The 18,148-nt window shown below is 37.0% G+C and overlaps 1 protein-coding gene across 1 annotated transcript; it reads right to left on the bottom strand.

Moving 5' to 3' along the window:
* Positions 1-265: 265 nt before the first annotated feature.
* LOC149024700 (uncharacterized) lies at positions 266-18,055 on the bottom strand. The gene is made up of 8 exons (XM_089144899.1): positions 17,961-18,055; positions 17,619-17,773; positions 16,993-17,026; positions 2,499-2,618; positions 1,631-1,691; positions 1,350-1,545; positions 970-1,058; positions 266-793 (listed from the first exon to the last, which is right to left on the bottom strand). Exons 2-7 carry the CDS (start codon positions 17,732-17,734, stop codon positions 1,016-1,018), a joined length of 570 nt encoding a protein of 189 aa, XP_089001025.1. The 5' UTR covers positions 17,735-17,773; positions 17,961-18,055; the 3' UTR covers positions 266-793; positions 970-1,015.
* Positions 18,056-18,148: the final 93 nt, after the last annotated feature.

Genomic DNA, 18,148 nt, shown 5'->3' with positions numbered 1-18,148 from the left:
CCAAAGAAAAGGTAAGAGAGGGAAAGAAGGGGGGGGGGGTGGGGGGGGGGGGGGGGTTGAATATCTTGACTTCAAATAAAATTGGTTTCTAACTATAACTGAGGCTTAATGGGGGAATCACATTTTAATGTTTTCCCCTGTTCCAGCACTGCTTCCTTCATATTATTCTAAACTAGAGTTATCAGATTATTTTTTATTTCTGTCCAAAAATTAATTCTTGTATTTATTTATTTTTAAATAAGAAAAATAGAGAATAAGAAATTAGTACCAAAAAGGCCCTTGATCTTTTTTGGTCTCTATTTTGTAATTTCTTAAACGAAAACTCCAACAAATACTCTTTTGAACAGCAAAGTGAACTACGAGACATGAATGACCATTTTTCTTCTGAACTAGTCAACGAGCGGGATTAAAGAGTGCTGTTTTTGTAATGTTCAGGAAACAAAGAACATTTCTACCTTGGATATTTAACACCAACTCCGGTTCTTCAGGATGTACATAAGAAACTACTTCCTTCTACCCAAAAAACAAAACTACTTCCAACAATGGTGAAGCCTAGGGAAGTTTATCCTAAGAATTGTGCTGAAAAGCGATCTTCCCGTCCATTTTTCAGTTATCTGCAACAGAATGACAGATTTTAGGAATTCACTGGAGCTGCAGTTTTAACTGTAAAACTGGTCTCTTCCATAGTAGAGCATTAGGAAACGATTTCGACATTCCACCTCTGCATCTGAGTCTGCGGTGAGAAAGGAGATCTACCTCTCACATGGTCATTGCTGACAAATCATCTTCAAATCTGAATCATAAAATGTTCATCTCAGAAAAGTTCTAGCAGCTTGGCCCTGTTGAATTTATATTCTTCCTAAAACCAAAAGGCTCCAGATTCCGAAAGTTGTACCCCCCCCCCCCCCCCCCCCCAACTATCCTTGGGAAATAAAAACTAAAAAGAGAAGAGCAGCAAATGTTGCTTACCTCTTTGAGTTGCCAAGGGCACCAAATAACCATTTAACTTAAGCATCTACATGTTAGCTTTACGTTCCCATCTTTCTTTCGTGTCAAGACTGCCAACCAAAGGACATAAAAGATTATGCTGTCAGAGAACATCTTCCAAAAATTGCTTCAGGCATGAAAGATTAAAAAATGAAAATTGGATAATATGAAAAGGATATATGAAGAGATAACATCATTAATCATAACATGTTTTTATAGCACTACTCAAACAGATACAATAATGAAATTTGATATCTATCCATGATTTTGACATAGCCTTATATCTTCATGTAAATTTATACACATGAGCCACAGACTAAAATTTGTCAATATATATTAGAGAAAGATGCAAAGATGAATACCCCCAGTGTAATTTCTGGCGCTTCTTCAATGCCATATGTGTGACAATTTTCTCTTGCTGGAGTGGGGAAATATTGTAGGTGTTGCCCTTGGAAACAGCGACACCAGAACCTTTGAGCATCACATTAATATCTTCATCCTCATTATTTTTGGCATCCTCTTCCTTTACATAGGCATTCTTTGATACCCTTCTTTTCCCTGCAATGACCTTCCACAAAATGAGTATGCAAATCATAATTATACAGTAACAAAAATCCTAACAAGGCATAAGCCCAAAAGGAACCTTGAGAACTTTTTTGGATCTTTGATCCAGCTTTTATTTGTAGGCGCCTCTTGTGTAACTCCTGGCAAATGCAAGTATAATAGTACTCAAAACTAGGACTTCCAATTCACTAAGTAGGCAAAAACATAAAAATTAAGAAACAAAATAGACAAAAATGTTGTTATTCACCAATTAAGAAAGAACATAAAAAAAATTCAGAGAGAGAGAGAAAACAAAGTTGTTATAAATCTATAGAAGCATGACATTATTCTTCAGGGTTGTGTTGAAAAAAATTCTATCAACTAAAAGCATGTTCTTCGACCATATTATTCTTCGGGTGTGCCGGTTGACAGACAGATTTCACCATTAAAAGCCAAAATTCAGTTGTAGGTCTAGGACACCACTCTACAGACAATCTAACAGAATGGTTGTGAATATCTGAGGGCATCTGTGTCATATGCATATTAAGAAAAGGAGGGAAAACAGGGAGGGGTTATGGATCATCATGCCGATAAAGAGGGTCGTTACATGTACTTACATGTCATTTACTGCTAAATGAAAATAATTCTCTGATACTAAGTTTGGTAATAGTCAAACCAAACTTACTGACTTTTCAACACCTACAGCATGTAAGTTGAACCCTGAGTTTTAGATGTAATTAAGTTTCTAAAAACCTATTGCCATCTCCATTAAACATAATTATTAGGATGAAAGGTGCGATAAGATAAATAAAAATCCTAAAATGTGCGTCAAATATTCAAATCTTTAGTACCCCGTCCCTGTTCCTTACTCCATCTCCCCCGTCCCCAACCCAAAAAAATTAAAAGAAAAACGAAACAAGTAAAAAAATCCATCAAGTAATTATTAAAAAGAAAAAAATATATGGTACTTTGAACTTATTGAGCTGATCTTTCGTAATGCTCGCAGACTGAAATTTTGGCTGCAGAGCTGCTGCGGCGGCTATTGCTGCCTCTCTCCTTTCATTCAAATCATCATCCAGTTTAGATCTCTGCATAATCAAGTCTATATCAGATGATGATGAGGTAAGAGATACAAAACCACAGGATTGTTGATGATGACCAAGTCTTAGAGAAAAAACATGGTGATAGACATTAAGAATTTCAAAGAGGAGCATGGGCTATTTCAGAAAATAAAAATAAAAAATGAAGGATCAGAGACATAGGATAATAAGCCAGCACAAGGTAATGAACTAGAGGCACAAATGGGACCTAGTAAATATTTTATACACAAAAAATGCTATCACTTAAAAGATGTAAAATCAAACTATGGATTCAGTAAGTCATCTAGAAAAACACATAAGCATGTCTCCACTGAAAACTACAACACATACCAAGCAAAAGGCTCAATTGCCAATGTATGATGACAACAACAAAAGCAGTAGTGTGAAAGTAAATTTTAACAGAGAATCTCTTTTATATAAAGATTTGTGGGGGGGGGGGGGGAATCAACAAAAACACTTCGTTGAAGACACGGACATGCAAAATATATGCACCACATAGGCAATAGCTATTTGCTTGATACATGCCAAGTAAAAGGATCATTTCCCAACAAATAGATACCTAGGAAACATAAGATTTACTGGTTCAGTTATACCCTGAATTTAACTTTTGTGTTTTAGTTTCAGTCAAGTATTAGGATTGTTTAAAGTCTATATGACATGGTTAAAATCAATGTTTATATTTGGATGAGAAACATTGGATTGTCTTTGCTGTCAACAGTGTGCTATGGCAGCAAGATCCTGTGACCTCCTTTCTCTTTTTCATTCTTTTTCTGCTTTTCTTGCCTGTTTTCCTATTTCCTTCTTTCTCCTTGTTGTGAATTGTTTGCTGCAAGCCACAAGCTACAGCTGGTTAGCAAAAGATTGTTAATATCTAAACACCATTTTGTTCAGCCTTATTTCTGGAATATCAAAAGCTGGTCAAGAGTGATTTAAGCCTTAGAGATTAGCCTTCATTCGCAACTTCGGCTGAAACCCACTACAGCCATGCTTCTACCACAGGGTCCAACTTCAGAACTGATACTCATTGTTTAAACTGGTGAGTCAGCCTTCTACTGGGTATGAGTATGAGGGTTCTAAGTTATGAACTGCCTGAATTGTCAATCCAAACAGATATGCTTTTAAGGAATTCTTTCATACAGAGTGGAGATGAGTTATTGCTGGACTGAATTTTTTTTCTCCAAATTTATTTTATTATCATATTTTCCAAACTACCACTCTCATTATTAACCAATTTTGCTTGCAACTCTGCCCCTGAACGATGAACAGCAATCCTTGTTAGGCAGTTACTATCCTCTACTCTTTACTTATAGAACCCTTAAAAATTTTGGTTCCATACCAGCAACATGTGCCATTTAGAGCATGGGTGGGCCTGTAGCAAACCCAATAGGGAATCATGACCAGGGTCTATAGCAACTATTCAATCATGCTCTCATCAAAGCTACTCAATCAGTTAGCAATTGACTAACTTTTCATGAACACACAACAAAATAGAGCAAATTAGATATAGAACCCTGAGCTTGCAAACTATTATGTTTATACCCACTGGAATAAATTATGTTACAAACAAAATGCGTCCTTGTGCTCAACATCGTTAGTTTTAAAATAGAAAAAATATATTTACCCTTTTTAAATCTTCTTATAAGTAATAAAAAAAATTTAATAAATAAAAAAAAAAAAAAAACTAGTGTCATATCTCATCCATTAACAATTTGTTGATAATTTACCCCCAAGTTCCCCCTTCCCTATTTGAGCACCCACCTTCGTGTGTGAAACATACGTCCATAACCCATTTACCTTGCATCTGCCAGGCTAGGCATTGAAATCCATCAAAGAGAATGGAATCTCAACCCTTTAAGGCTTAATATTGCAAAGAGTTAATAGTTTGTCCTACAAAGTTCAGGTGACTTTTGGCAAGATGGGTCTATTTTCTCCCCCCCCCCTCCAAAAAAAAATTCTCTCCCTCTCCCCTGCTCCCTTTCCTCTGTTATTTCCTTCCCCCTTCCCTCAGGCTTCTCCTCGGCATTAATTTTTCTTTCTTTCAGCCTGATAACATCTGTGGGAGAATATGAGTTGCAGGTGAACCATCAATCTACCTGATCTTCTGTAAATCTCAGATCTATAAACAAGGAAGTCATATTTTTCCTCTCTTTTCCTTCCCTGTTTTTTGATTTCTTTAGGGATAACCAATGGGTTGTTGGCAGCCACTTTCATGTTCCATCAATGAAGATAACATCGACAACCTATGTTGCTTCGGCTTTTGGACTTGGATTGCAGCAGCTTGCAATAGATTTTTTTGAAATACTAGATACTCATATTTTCCAGATGCAGGGTCAGGTTCAATCCTTTTTAAAAGTTTCAAAGTTGTAGAAATTTGTATTCCTATATAGACTCAACCTTCAATTTCTGTATCATGACTTGTGAGGACATGCTTTTCTAGTAGAATATTGTGAAGTGGTACAGTTTGGATGTTCCTTGATTCATTCTTATGTTTAGTCCATGATAGTCTGAATTTTTTTCAAGTTGATATCAGAATTTTTTTTCCCGCTTCTTAACGAATACAGGTCAATGAGGTCTTCCATCAATACAAAATCATGGCATTAGACCTACTTTAGTGGAATGAGGAAAGCTCAGATGATAGGATAGATTTATGACTACGGAGGTTTCAGATTGAGAAGAAAGGAATTGACGGATAATACTACCTTGGGGCAATTAACTAATGAACAAAAATGGAAAGAGATGGCGGTGAAAATTCATTCATTGGAGAAAGATATGAAGAAGTAGGAGAGAATTGAAGCAGAGGAAGAGGAAAGTACGGAGAGTTTATCAGGAGATGCAAGGGAGAAAATTGTCTTAATAATAAGACATTCTGGTGTAAACACAATCTTGGCAGTTTAAACAAAAGTTTGGGTAGGAAGATTTTGTGAATTGAAACTCACAGTCAGTTAAACTTGTAATTTACCACCTTTTTCCTTGAAAGTCAAAACTTGAGGGCAAAGGAGGGCAAGTTTGAGAATTTTGAAGATCCAGTGGATCTGATTTATCACTTAACCCCATTATTCTAAAAGTAGGGGTGCCTTGATATATAATTTAAAACATAGGGGGTATAAAAGCAATAGAATATATTCCAACGGGTGTAAATGTAATAGTTTGCAAACTGAAGGTGTGTACATGTGATTTTGTCTCCTTCATGAATCACTGAAGAATATTATAACCTCTGATGTAATTTTAGGATTGACAATGCAAATAGTCATGTTCAAAATGGTAGTTTAGACTTTAATTGGGATGTTTTATTCACAAATTATGGTGTTTTGTAACTGAGGTGTGCCTTAGATCAAGGACTATTTTCTATTCACTTTATGTTCATTTAGTAGATATTGAGGAAAGTTCCTTTGTCTCACGAGTGACACAACAACTGATTCACTCTGTTGTAGCTGAAACTGGATTCAGACAGCATTACTTTCAAGCAGATGAAAGACACTCAGAGCATCATGTGGCTCAAAATTGCCATCTATTGACCAAGCAGGCACTGACTTCTTTTTATTTTAGATGATGAACTTACCAACCTCCTTACAATGACACACGGTAAAGGGCGTCTTTTTCTTACAAGTAGAACTCTCAAGAATGTTGACAGGCATCAAAGTTTTGGAAGGATAGAAGTAAAAGTGTCAAGTTCCAAATGTTTTACATTATCGCAAGAGTTTTGTTAATTGTTATTACTATTGTAGAAGAGCAATCTAGCTTTCCTGATGTTTACAAATCCCGATCCCACCTTATCCATCTAGGACAATATCATCTGTCAAAGAGAAGTGTTTTAGTCCCTCTTCATTGGCATATCAATTCTGGCCTTCTCTATGGCCTTTATTTCCATCACATCACTTCTTTTCACTGAAATTCCCAATTAGTTGTTAAGCCCATGAATAATCAATTCTGTAAGGCTTCCTTTTTCTTTTGACTACTATTAAGCTTATTCCTAAATTCCCTTACAAGTTTTATTATTTAATTGTTCTTCAAACTTCACTTGCATCATCTCAATACCCCCAAAATACTTTCAGTTCAGCTATAATTATTCTACAGGCATGCAGTCACTGGATTGCACAAACTGTATGCCAAATCTACAGAGTACAGACACATTTTCAGTTGACAGCAACATCACACCTGAAGTAATCATCATAAAAAGAAAGCAATGCCTTTGTGGATGTCCATAAGGAGGTGATGGTTAGTGCTATAAAGCAAAGTAGGAATTAGTTGCATTTAACACATATATATTTGGTGCGCTTAGAAAATGGGAAACTGGAAACGAGAGCAACTTTTCCATCTTGTGAGGAGTTGATTCATAGTCTCAATTCTTAATCATTGTCTTGCCATAAGTCTATCCAGGAGATATTGATAACTTTATGTAAAGTCAAATAGAGATCTGTCAAAGAATTTCTTAGAGGGTGCTCATTGACTGCTGTTAGGAGGATCTGACAAGCACAGTTTTTGTCAAGATTTGTCAATGACCAACAGAGGCTAGGCTAGGGCACTGGCTTCCTTGTTGAACTCTTTGTTTTAGAACTTCACCTAAATGTAATAGCAGATTCTCAAAAAATAAATAGAAGGTATCCAAGTTCTGATGCCGCACCAAGGGCTGGCTGAATTCTGTACAGGGGTGTTTTGGTCATTTTGATAAATTTTGGGTGTCTTAGGTCTTGGTCTCATTAACTCCAATGTGTTGTCTAGACCCTAAATCTATTTTTTTTTTATTTTTCTGATTATTATTTCAGAAAATATTTGAGAGCCCTTGTTTAGTGATTCCCAGTTAGGTTGGGATCCCACAATTTGCATCCACTTTAGTCACCTTATTTTTAGGACTCCATGTCTACCCTTAGAATAGGGATTGGAGTCCTCTAGAGGTAGTTATGGAGTTTTTTTAATGTCAAAGTAGTTGAGTTTAGTTGGATAAGCTAATTACAGAATTAGTTGGTTTTCCAACTTAGAGTCCTTTTCTATTTCTTATTTGAAAGCCCTCCAGCTATGTAATTTTCATGTTTAACTGAATACAAACCTAAGTTTGGAGGAAATCCAGGTCCTGGTCTTCTTGGGAGGGCCATGGCAGAAGTTTTAGCTCTCTTTCTTCAAGTCCACTATTCTTCAACCTACAGCAGTCGATTGATACCAGCAGCAGCCTTTTCTCTCAACCAAGTACAGCCCCTCTCCTACCCCTTCCCCAACCGTAATTACCCTCCCAAACCCTAATTGCTCCTATCACCCCTTTTCTATTTTTCTGGAATTTTCGGACTTTTTCTTAGACCTAAAATTCAAGGTCAGATCAACGGCAATCTAACCATTAAATCTGTCCCAAACTTTAGGAACATCATTCACCTAACCCTAGTGACCTTCCCTCCCAATTCAACCCAATTGGACCAACCCAAACCCTAGTCTAACTGCCTAACCCTAATCCTAGTTCCACCGAAACTCTTACACCCAAACCCCTCAACCCTTTTAGGATTACCTTCTCATAAACCTTCCTACCTCCCCTCCAAACCCTAAACCTAACTAAGAGTCCTAAGCCAAGCAGGAAACCTAATTTTGAACCATAGCTTGAAGATTAATCCTGCGAACTAAATACTGATAAAAAAGAATTATTTTCTTCAAATTTCAGACCTAAAACTAACTTGGGCGAACCCTAAAACCTTCCCCCAATTAAGCCAAGACTCCCCTAAAGTTAACCCTAAGACTTGGGCTTCAAACTAGTCTATCCACAATGAGGTATCCTGGGTTGGACACCCCAAGCCCAACCGTGAGTCAGGGAGGCTGAATCCATCCTAGGGGTAGAATGGTCAATCTCTACCCCTAGATCGAGCTATAATGAAAACCGAAATCCAGTACATTAGTTTATTTATAAGTCTTGGGAGCCAAGTCATTTGTTTGAAGTTTCAATTGGAAAGAATCATAGAGTAGTGTTAATTTAGGAAATTTTAAGGAGTCCTACTTTTAAGGATAACTTAAATTAGGAAGAGTTATTTCCTTTTTTGGGTCCAGTTTGTTTGTAATTTGGATGCTTAGGTCTTAAGTTATGTAATGAGCATTAGGTGACTTAAGGTGTTTAAGTGAGATCTCAGATCCAAGGGCTGAGATTGCTAAGTAATTAGACTCCTTTTGATAAGTGTTTCAGAATCCAAGTTAAGTTGTGATGAGATCACAGTCAAGGTATCCCAGTATGAGTCGAGTCCTTTGTTTCAGGGCTAAAAATAGACTTTCTTGTATAAGTTATTTTCCATCTTGATTAGTGAATGAAAATAGAGTTTGAGAATATTGGCTTGTGAAAGTCATGGGATCCTTAAAGGACACCCTGCAGCTGGGTTTGGGCACTATTTCTTCAACCTCAAGGTCTTTAATCACTGATTCAAGCATTCTACAAAGAGCTTTCTGCAGTTCATTCAATTCACAGTGTAATCCCATCTCCAACCCCAGCCTCCTTCCCTTGCTGTCCTCAGCCATCCCAACCCCTCCTCTTTAGTTTCAGACCTTAGGAGCCGCCCTAATCTCATTGCAAAGACCCTCTCACCCCTCCCCTTTAGTGTTCTGCAATTTCCAGCCCTTCCCCAAGCCCTAGAAGCCATCTCCCATTGATGAGCACATTTATGTGTGAAATCTTAGGGCATAAAGCATGTATTTTACACACTTAGAGTGGAGCTACCTTGGGTTTTATGTTGTTTTTGCAGATTTGAGGATTTTTCAAGATTTAAGCAAATATTTAGAGTTTTGGGTATGAATCATGCAATTATACACGTCAAGAGGTCCATTCAAATTCTCAAATGCAAAAATGGGCTTGATCTGGAGTTTACAGTCCTAACCTAATAGGAGATTATAAATTATCAATCAAATCTACAGAGATATTATTGAGAGAGTCCAAATGGAGAAAATAGTCCTTGCATACCTCAATATCTTATTTCCTATTTGTGATTTGATTAAAGAAAGAAAAAGAGGAAAAAGAATTATATTCAAATAAGGAAGAAGGAAAAATCCCGTTTTTGAATATCTTTGTTCAATTTCGATCAAGCCCTTCATCGAACGATCATCCAATGTCCGATCGAGCTGATTTTTGGAGGAGAGCTTCACGACTTCTTGATCCTCAAAAAGGTGGAATTGTGCATTTGATCTCTCTAAGTCAGTCCGATTAGTACGTCAAACCCCGAATTGGTTGAGTTAGATAGAAACCCTGAGTTTGATTCAAATTCTATCAAGATTCATATCCCATGTAAACTCTATAAAAGGAGAGCATACTCCATCAAGGGAGAACGTGTTTTAGAGCTTAGTAGAAGCACTCTTTCTTTTCTCTTTAGTTTATTTAGGTATTCTCTAGTTTTCTTTACTTGCTTTTGTGAGATTTTAATTTCTAGATTGAATGTTTAGGTTTTATTTTTCTATGTAATGTAATGCAATTTCAAGATCAAATTCAAGTTTCCAGATTTGTTTTTCTCTAGGTCTAACAATTGCAGATCTAGATCTGGTTGTTAGGTATGGTTGAGATTCAAATCGTTTGTTCAATTCTTTTTTATTGTTTGAAGTCCAAAGATGCAAGTAACATTCTTCAATAATCTTCTCTCCCCCTCAATATTCTTAATTTAGGATTTACTTCCAGCATTTATTTATTGTTCTCCCTTCCCCTGGGTCCTTGGTCAGAGATGCCTACAATCGTGCCTCTCTTTGGTTAAGGTTTCCCTTTCCTTTTATTGATTTGATTATTTCTTTTCTGCAATTTCTTTTTCTCTAATATTCGTTCCCCGATCAGTGGAACTGTAAGCTACGACAAAGGGTCCACGGTCAAAGTCATTATAATTATACTCCCGTTCCCTAAATCCAGAGCTGACACTCGGATCACTTCCCTTTTATTTTTATTTATTTATTATTCACATTTTTTTTTGCCTTTATTAATTATGCGTTGGTTATGTTTGCTTTATTTTTCGTCTCAATTCGATCGCATTAGATATATGGATTAGGACCGTTCGTTTAATTTAATTAAGTAATTAACAAATTTGAATCATTACACTCTCGCATTATCATTAAGAAGTTAATTCTAAAGTGACATATCTTCTTGAGATCGATCCGTTAGCTACACGATACCATGCGCTTGTGGTTATTTTCAATTTCACAAACAAGTTTTTGGCGCCGTTGCCGGAGAGGTATTAGTCCATTTATTTTTTTCATTCTTAAGTAAATCGAAGTGTTTTTAAAAATAAAAAAAAATTCAAAGATATTACTCTTAACTAGAGTAGAAACAAAAACATATAGTAGTCCCCACTCTACTGCAGAATCCCTAGGATTTGATTGTAGATGGATCCGAAGACTATACGGATTCCCTTGTTGTCAAACATATACAGCGCTCAGCTATACGGCAACCTTACAACTTTGGAATCATTGTTTCAATCTTTGTGGTGGGGAAATTCACTAATTTAATTTCCCTTTTGTTATTTTCTTTTCTTCTTTAGTTACTTTATTTATATATATATATATATATATATATATAAAAAATGTATTCTCTCATAAGAGCCTTTAATTGAATTATGTTAGTGCATGTGTGTTTGGACTTTCCACAAATCGAATTGTCCGAGTGTCTACCTTGACCATGGAAGACCTACCTCCACCTAAGAGTCTTAGAGATAGATTTTACCCAACTCGATCTGCACAACCCTCCTGTATATGTTTACCTGATGTGAGGGGTAATAATTTTGAACTTAAATCTCATTATTTGTCTATGTGACCCCAATTTCATGGGTTATTTGATCAAGATTCATATTTGTTACTTATGAAGGTACAACAACTCACTGATGATGCCGTAAGACTACGGTTTATTACATTTGCATTAAAGGACCAAGCCAAAAAGTGGCTTTATAGCTTACCTAGGGATAGCATTACCACATGGGAACAATTTACTGTCCTATTCTTGAAGAAATTCTTTCCTTTCTCTAAGACAAATATAATAAGAAATGATATTCTTCAAAAACCCAATGAGTCCTTTGCTATGGTAATGGAGAGGTTCCAAAGCCTTCTCCAAGAATGCTCTCACCACGGTATAAAATTATGGCATTTATGCCAAATAATTTATGAGGGAATCGATTATCAAACAAAGCAACTTTTGGAATCTATGTGCCTCACAGGATTTACATCATTCACTGATGATTCCGAAGCTTGGGAATTTCTTTTAGACCTAGCAAATAGAACTAGAAAATGGGAGTCAACCCAAGAATATGAAAGGACTAGTAGGGGATATTTTGCTGATAGCCAAGTTCATAAGGATGCATAAATAAATAGTCTTTTGAAAAAATTAGAGACTTTGGTAGTTAAAGCTACACCACCACCAAGTCTAAGCACATTTTAAACTCCACAAATCGAACTGTGGAATTTAATATATTTAGGATAAAGAAACAACCACAAATCGAACTGTGGAGTTTAAAATGTGCTTGACTTGGTGGTGGTGGTGGTGCAGCTTTAACTACCAAAGTCTTTTAACTTTTTCAAAAGACTATCTATTTGTGCATCCTTATGAACTTGGATATCAGCAAAATATCCCCTACTAGTCCTTTCATATTCTTGGGTTGACTCCCATTCTCTAGTTCTATTTGCTAGGTCTAAAAGAAATTCCCAAGCTTCTGAATCATCAGTGAACGATGTAAATCCTGTGACGCACATAGATTCCAAAAGTTGCTTTGTTTGATAATCAATTCCCTCATAAATTATTTGGCATAAATGCCATAATTTTATACCGTGGTGAGAGCATTCTTGGAGAAGGCTTTGGAACCTCTCCATTACCATAGCAAAGGACTCATTGGGTTTTTGAAGAATATCATTTCTTATTATATTTGTCTTAGAGAAAGGAAAGAATTTCTTCAAGAATAGGACAGTAAATTGTTCCCATGTGGTAATGCTATCCCTAGGTAAGCTATAAAGCCACTTTTTGGCTTGATCCTTTAATGCAAATGTGATAAACCGTAGTCTTACGGCATCATCAGTGAGTTGTTGTACCTTCATAAGGAACAAATATGAATCTTGATCAAATAACCCATGAAATTGGGGTCACATAGACAAATAATGAGATTTAAGTTCAAAATTATTACCCCTCACATCAGGTAAACATATACAGGAGGGTTGTGCAGATCGAGTTGGGTAAAATCTATCTCTAAGACTCTTAGGTGGAGGTAGGTCTTCCATGGTCAAGGTAGACACTCGGACAATTCGATTTGTGGAAAGTCCAAACACACATGCACTAACATAATTCAATTAAAGGCTCTTATGAGAGAATACATTTTTATATATATATATATATATATATATATATATATATATATATAAATAAAGTAACTAAAGAAGAAAAGAGAATAACAAAAGGGAAATTAAATTAGTGAATTTCCCCACCACAAAGATTAAAACAATGATTCCAAAGTTGTAAGGTTGCCGTATAGCTGAGCGCTGTATATGTTTGACAACAAGGGAATCCGTATAGTCTTCGGATCCATCTACAATCAAATCCTAGGGATTCTGCAGTAGAGTGGGGACTACTATATGTTTTTGTTTCTACTCTAGTTAAGAGTAATATCTTTGAATTTTATTTTATTTTTTTAAAAACACTTCGATTTACTTAAGAATGAAAAAAATAAATGGACTAATACCTCTCCGGCAACGGCGCCAAAAACTTGTTTGTGAAATTGAAAATAACCACAAGCGCATGGTATCGTGTAGCTAACGGATCGATCTCAAGAAGATATGTCACTTTAGAATTAACTTCTTAATGATAATGCGAGAGTGCAATGATTCAAATTTGTTAATTACTTAATTAAATTAAACGAACGGTCCTAATCCATATATCTAATGCGATCGAATTGAGACGAAAAATAAAGCAAACATAACCAACGCATAATTAATAAAGGCAAAAAAAAATGTGAATAATAAATAAATAAAAATAAAAGGGAAGTGATCCGAGTGTCAGCTCTGGATCTAGAGAACGGGAGTATAATAATAATGACTTTGACCATGGACCCTTTGTCGTAGCTTACAGTCCACCGATCGGGGGAACGGATATTAGAGAAAAAGAAATAATCAAATCAATAAAAGGAAAGGGAAGCCTTAACCAAAGATAGGCACGACTGTAGGCATCTCTGATCAAGAACCCAGGGGAAGGGAGAACAATAAATAAATGCTGAAAGTAAATTGTAGAAAGTAAATAACAGAGTAATAAAAGGAAAGGGAAACCTTAAACAAAGAGAGGCAAAACTATAGGCATCTCTGATCAAGGACCCAAGGGAAGGGAGAACAATAAATAAATGCTGAAAGTAAATCCTAAATTAAGAATATTGAGGGGTAGATAGAAGCAAGAATGGAAGAGGAGAGAAGATTATTAAATAATGTTACTTACTTGCATCTTTGAACTTCAAACAATAAAAAAGAATTGAACAAATGATTCGAATATCAACCAACCCTAACAACCAAATCTCGAATGATCTAGATCTACAATTGCTAGAGAGAAAAATGAATCTTATTTCTTGAATTTGATCTTGAATTTGAAATTGCATTACATTACATAGAAAAATTAAACCTAAACATTCAATCTAGAAATTAAAATCTCACAAAAACAAGCAAAGAAAACGAGAGAAAACCTAAATAAACTAAAGAGAAAAGAAAGAGTGCTTCTACTAAGCTCTAAAACACGTTCTCCCTTGATGGAGTATGCTCTCCTCTTATAGAGTTTACATGGGATATGAATCTTGACAGAATTTGAATCAAACTCAGGGTTTCTATCTAAATCAACCAATTAGGGTTTTGACATACTAATTGAACTGACTTAGAGAATAGAAATGCACAATTCCACCGTTGGATTTGAGGATTAAGATGTCGTGAAGCTCTCCTCCAAAAATCAGCTCGATCGGACACTGGATGACCGTTCGATGAAGGGCTTGATCGAAATTGAACAGAGACATTCAAAAACAGGATTTCTCCTTCTTCCTTATCTGAATATAATTATTTTTCCTCTTTTTCTTTCTTTAATCAAATCACAAATAGGAAATAAGATATTGAGGTATGCAAGGACTCTTTTCTCCATTTGGACTCTCTCAATAATATCTCTCAATCTCTCCTTCTTCCCCAAGTTTACAGTCCTAACCTAATAGGAAAACCATATCAGCCTTATTTCTGAAGCTTAAAAAAAACCTGCAATTCATCTTCTTCCTTGAACTGCAGAATTTTCAGAATGTTCAAGGAAACAGAATTTTATTGAGTTTTGTCGATTAGACCCTACTCTAGTTGTAGAAACCACAATAGAAGGCAGTCTGATCTGCAAAACCAGCAGGCTTAAAACCCTATTCTACCTTAGCCAAGACACCCTATAAACCCTAATTGTGTGCTGGTTCCAAATTAGAAGATCCTCAATCTATCCCTAAACCCTGAGATACATCAGGCAGGGTGCATGAAAGCATTATCAGCTGCTGTCCACTGAGATTTCAACCCAAACAGCAAGGTTTAAACCCAAATTTGCTGCTGGTTCTATTTGAGAGGATCCTGAAGAGAGGCCGAGACCCTGGGTTACATCAAGTTCTCTTATTTAATTTAAGTCAAATTCCATGTAGATCTATTTATCTTTTCATGAATTTTGTTACCTCTCCCATCTTAATAACCTCCCTTGGGTTATTCTGATGTGAACACAGTTGACCCCCCCCCCATAATTGGGTCGCAAAATCCATAACCATGTGGTCAATCCAAGCTGGCCGAATACCCCCAAGGGTATTTTGGTCATCTTCCAGCCCCTCTTAGGGCTCAATATTGATCTAGATAGATTCCCCTTGATCCAAGGGTCATGGATCTACTTTTATTTTTCTATTTGGATTGGTCAATTTTGAATTATGAAGAGTCCAAGTCCTTTAGAAGTTAGTTGCGGACAAGATAAGATTCCTTATTCAAAAGGGTTCTTACCTTTAGAGTTTTTTTTATTTATTTGGAAGTGTTAGCGTGAGTCCCAAGTCAAGTGCATTTACAAGATTCCAACCTTTAGGTTGACGTCTTGTAGTAATTTGATTTTGTTTTGCTCTAAAGTTGGGATCCTTATCTCTTAGGGATTCCCAAATCAGAGTCTTTTATTTTAGGCTATAAATAGCCTCTTCTCGCATTGTAATATTCAGTTTTTTTATGCTTGATAAAGTTGATTGAGGCGAGGACTAGGGTCTCATTGTTGGGTAGGCCTTGGTTGAGTGTTTGTTCAAGTTTCTACTTCATCTTCTTCAATCCAGCAGAGCACAAGTAATAACCAACGCCATCAAGCATCCAAATTCAGCAGTCAAGTGTTTAGCACCATCCCTTAGCCGAGTCCGGATCTGCGACCCGTCGGGGAGCACCCGTCGGGGGAGCACAAAGTGCTCCCCCGACGGGTTACCACCACAAAAAACAGGGGGGGCCCAGGGTGGTGATGGGAGGGTTTTTTTTTTTTTTTTACATTTTCAGTGGTGGGGCCCACCTTTTTTGTGGTGGAAAACCCGTCGGGTCTGTGCTCCCCGTCGGGGGTGATGATCCGGATTCCCCTTAGCCTTCCCTTCCTCCCCTCCCTTGTCTGCACCCCTCCCCTCCCCTTTTCTTGCTTGCGCAGCCCTAGAGTCCCATCCCCTTTGCTGCTGTACCTGAATAGCAGCATTCCCCAAACCCTACAACCACCCTAAGCCCTGCCCCTAAAGTCCCAAAACCCCTGGAGCACCTTCTCTAGGAACCGCAGCCTCCCCTTTCCCCACCCTCTTCCCAGCAATACAGCAACTTAGTCCCATTAGGAAATCCTAATTCCCAGCCACTTCCCAGCCCCATTCACCCCCATTTGGATCAATGGAAACCGTAGGTTTTCAAGCCCTACCATTATTTTCAACAGATCAATCCTATTTCCCTAAGTTAGAAAAACCTGCAATTCATCTTCCTCAAGATTCTGCAGAAAATTTAAAATTCCAGAAATCAGATATTTATCAAGTTCCATCAATTAGATCCCATTCTAATTGAAAGGATAGCAACTTAGCAAGAAGTCATTTCTGTTCAGCAGAACCAGCAAGGACTAGGCTTCTTCCACCCTAGAAGAAACCCTAATTTGGCATCCGAATTCAAAATTAAAATCTGGAATTCGGATTAAAATAGGATTCAGATTGGAATTCAGTTTTCAACAGGCTCTAAATCGCCTTAGAAAGCCTAAAACCTTCTCCCTTTTGCAGAAATTTCCTGGGCAAACCCTAAATCTAGGGAAATTACCAGATTAGCCCTTAGCCCTTGACCTGGTTTTCATCATATTCTATCCAAGCTTCATACAGAAAAGCAGTGCATGTGGGGAAGGGAGAATGAAGACAGGAAAGGGAAAGACATTTACCTCCGGATTGCTGGAATTTTTCTTGGAGTGATACCTGCTCAGAATTTGAAGACAAAGTTCTCAGGAAGGTGTAAAGATTTGAACCATAATCAATAAATTTTTTTAGGAAAATCAGAAATTCATTCCCAAAATTCAAACTAACCAAACAGTTAATTTTATGACCATGACTCAGGATTGTAAGAAACATGCCTAACAAAAGAAACATAATTATCAAATATAGGAGACTAGTGAAGCCTTCAGAAGCTACAAGGGGGTATGCAACCGGTTCCGTCGGCAACCATATCAGCAATGGGGCTTGCAAGTAACAAGCAACCGCAATTCTTGTAAATCAAACAATATTTTTCAATACTAGCAATCTGAACCGGAAGAAACGCCATGAGTAAGAATCCAACCTCATGGAACATTTGCAAACATCAACAAATCATGTTTCCCCCCCCCCCCAATAGGAAGAACGATCACCCAGAAGGAACTAAGCAGGTAGCCTAATTTGATGGTACCTTCTTGGAAAGACCGCATAGTCCGTCATCGTGAATATTTTTTAAATGAAAATAGAACAAGCAGAACGGCAACAGATATTACTTCTCAGTTCTCATTATGAAAGGTCAAGAAGAGTAAAGTGAACTTACTCAAGAGCAAGCTTTCTACGCGTAGTTTTGATCTCCTGGTCAGAAGAATCCTTCGATACGCTCAACAACTCATAGTGATCCCTAGGAACGGTTGATGGGTTCGAAGTACCTTCCATCTTCGAGCCTATCCTCTCCTCTTTTTCTCTCAAAGAATACTACGTAGTTAACAAACATCAGTAAATCTTCCAAAATAACCATTTAACGGCAGAACATCGACACCAGATCCCCCGAAGAAGAAGAAACGAAGAAATAACAATAAACCACAAAAATCTAAGCTTTGTTCGGATTATTATATCTCAATTCCAACTCATGTATCCACAAAAGATAGCGTTTTGGAATCACCTCCAAAATCTTAGGTTTGGATTTTGGTTTCGATGAAGCAGGAGAACCCCGGCAACGTTCGACCCCTTCGAAATCCCACGGCCCGTTCAGGTCATTGTTTTGGACCGGAAAAACATCATGTTTTGTACACGTTAAGTTTATACCAAATAACTAACTGAGAAAGCAAAGAAATTACAATACAATTTTAA

Source organism: Hakea prostrata, chromosome 2 (assembly GCF_041222555.1).
Source record: "Hakea prostrata isolate BN-2017 chromosome 2, UWA_Hpros_2, whole genome shotgun sequence".
Taxonomy (NCBI): domain Eukaryota; kingdom Viridiplantae; phylum Streptophyta; class Magnoliopsida; order Proteales; family Proteaceae; genus Hakea; species Hakea prostrata.
Note: the sequence above shows the minus strand (reverse complement) of the source record. Positions and strands in the feature narration are given on the sequence as shown.

What these genes read in the sequence shown, in the direction of transcription:
- LOC149024700 (XM_089144899.1), bottom strand. Translation starts at nt 17,734, where the DNA reads ATGGAAGGTACTTCGAACCCATCAACCGTTCCTAGGGATCACTATGAG. An exon ending in GATCCAAAAAAGTTCTCAAG is followed by an intron (nt 1,546 to 1,630) that starts GTTCCTTTTGGG and finishes AGGTCATTGCAG; the next exon opens with GGAAAAGAAGGGTATCAAAG. An exon ending in CGCCAGAAATTACACTGGGG is followed by an intron (nt 1,059 to 1,349) that starts GTATTCATCTTT and finishes TTTGGTTGGCAG; the next exon opens with TCTTGACACGAAAGAAAGAT.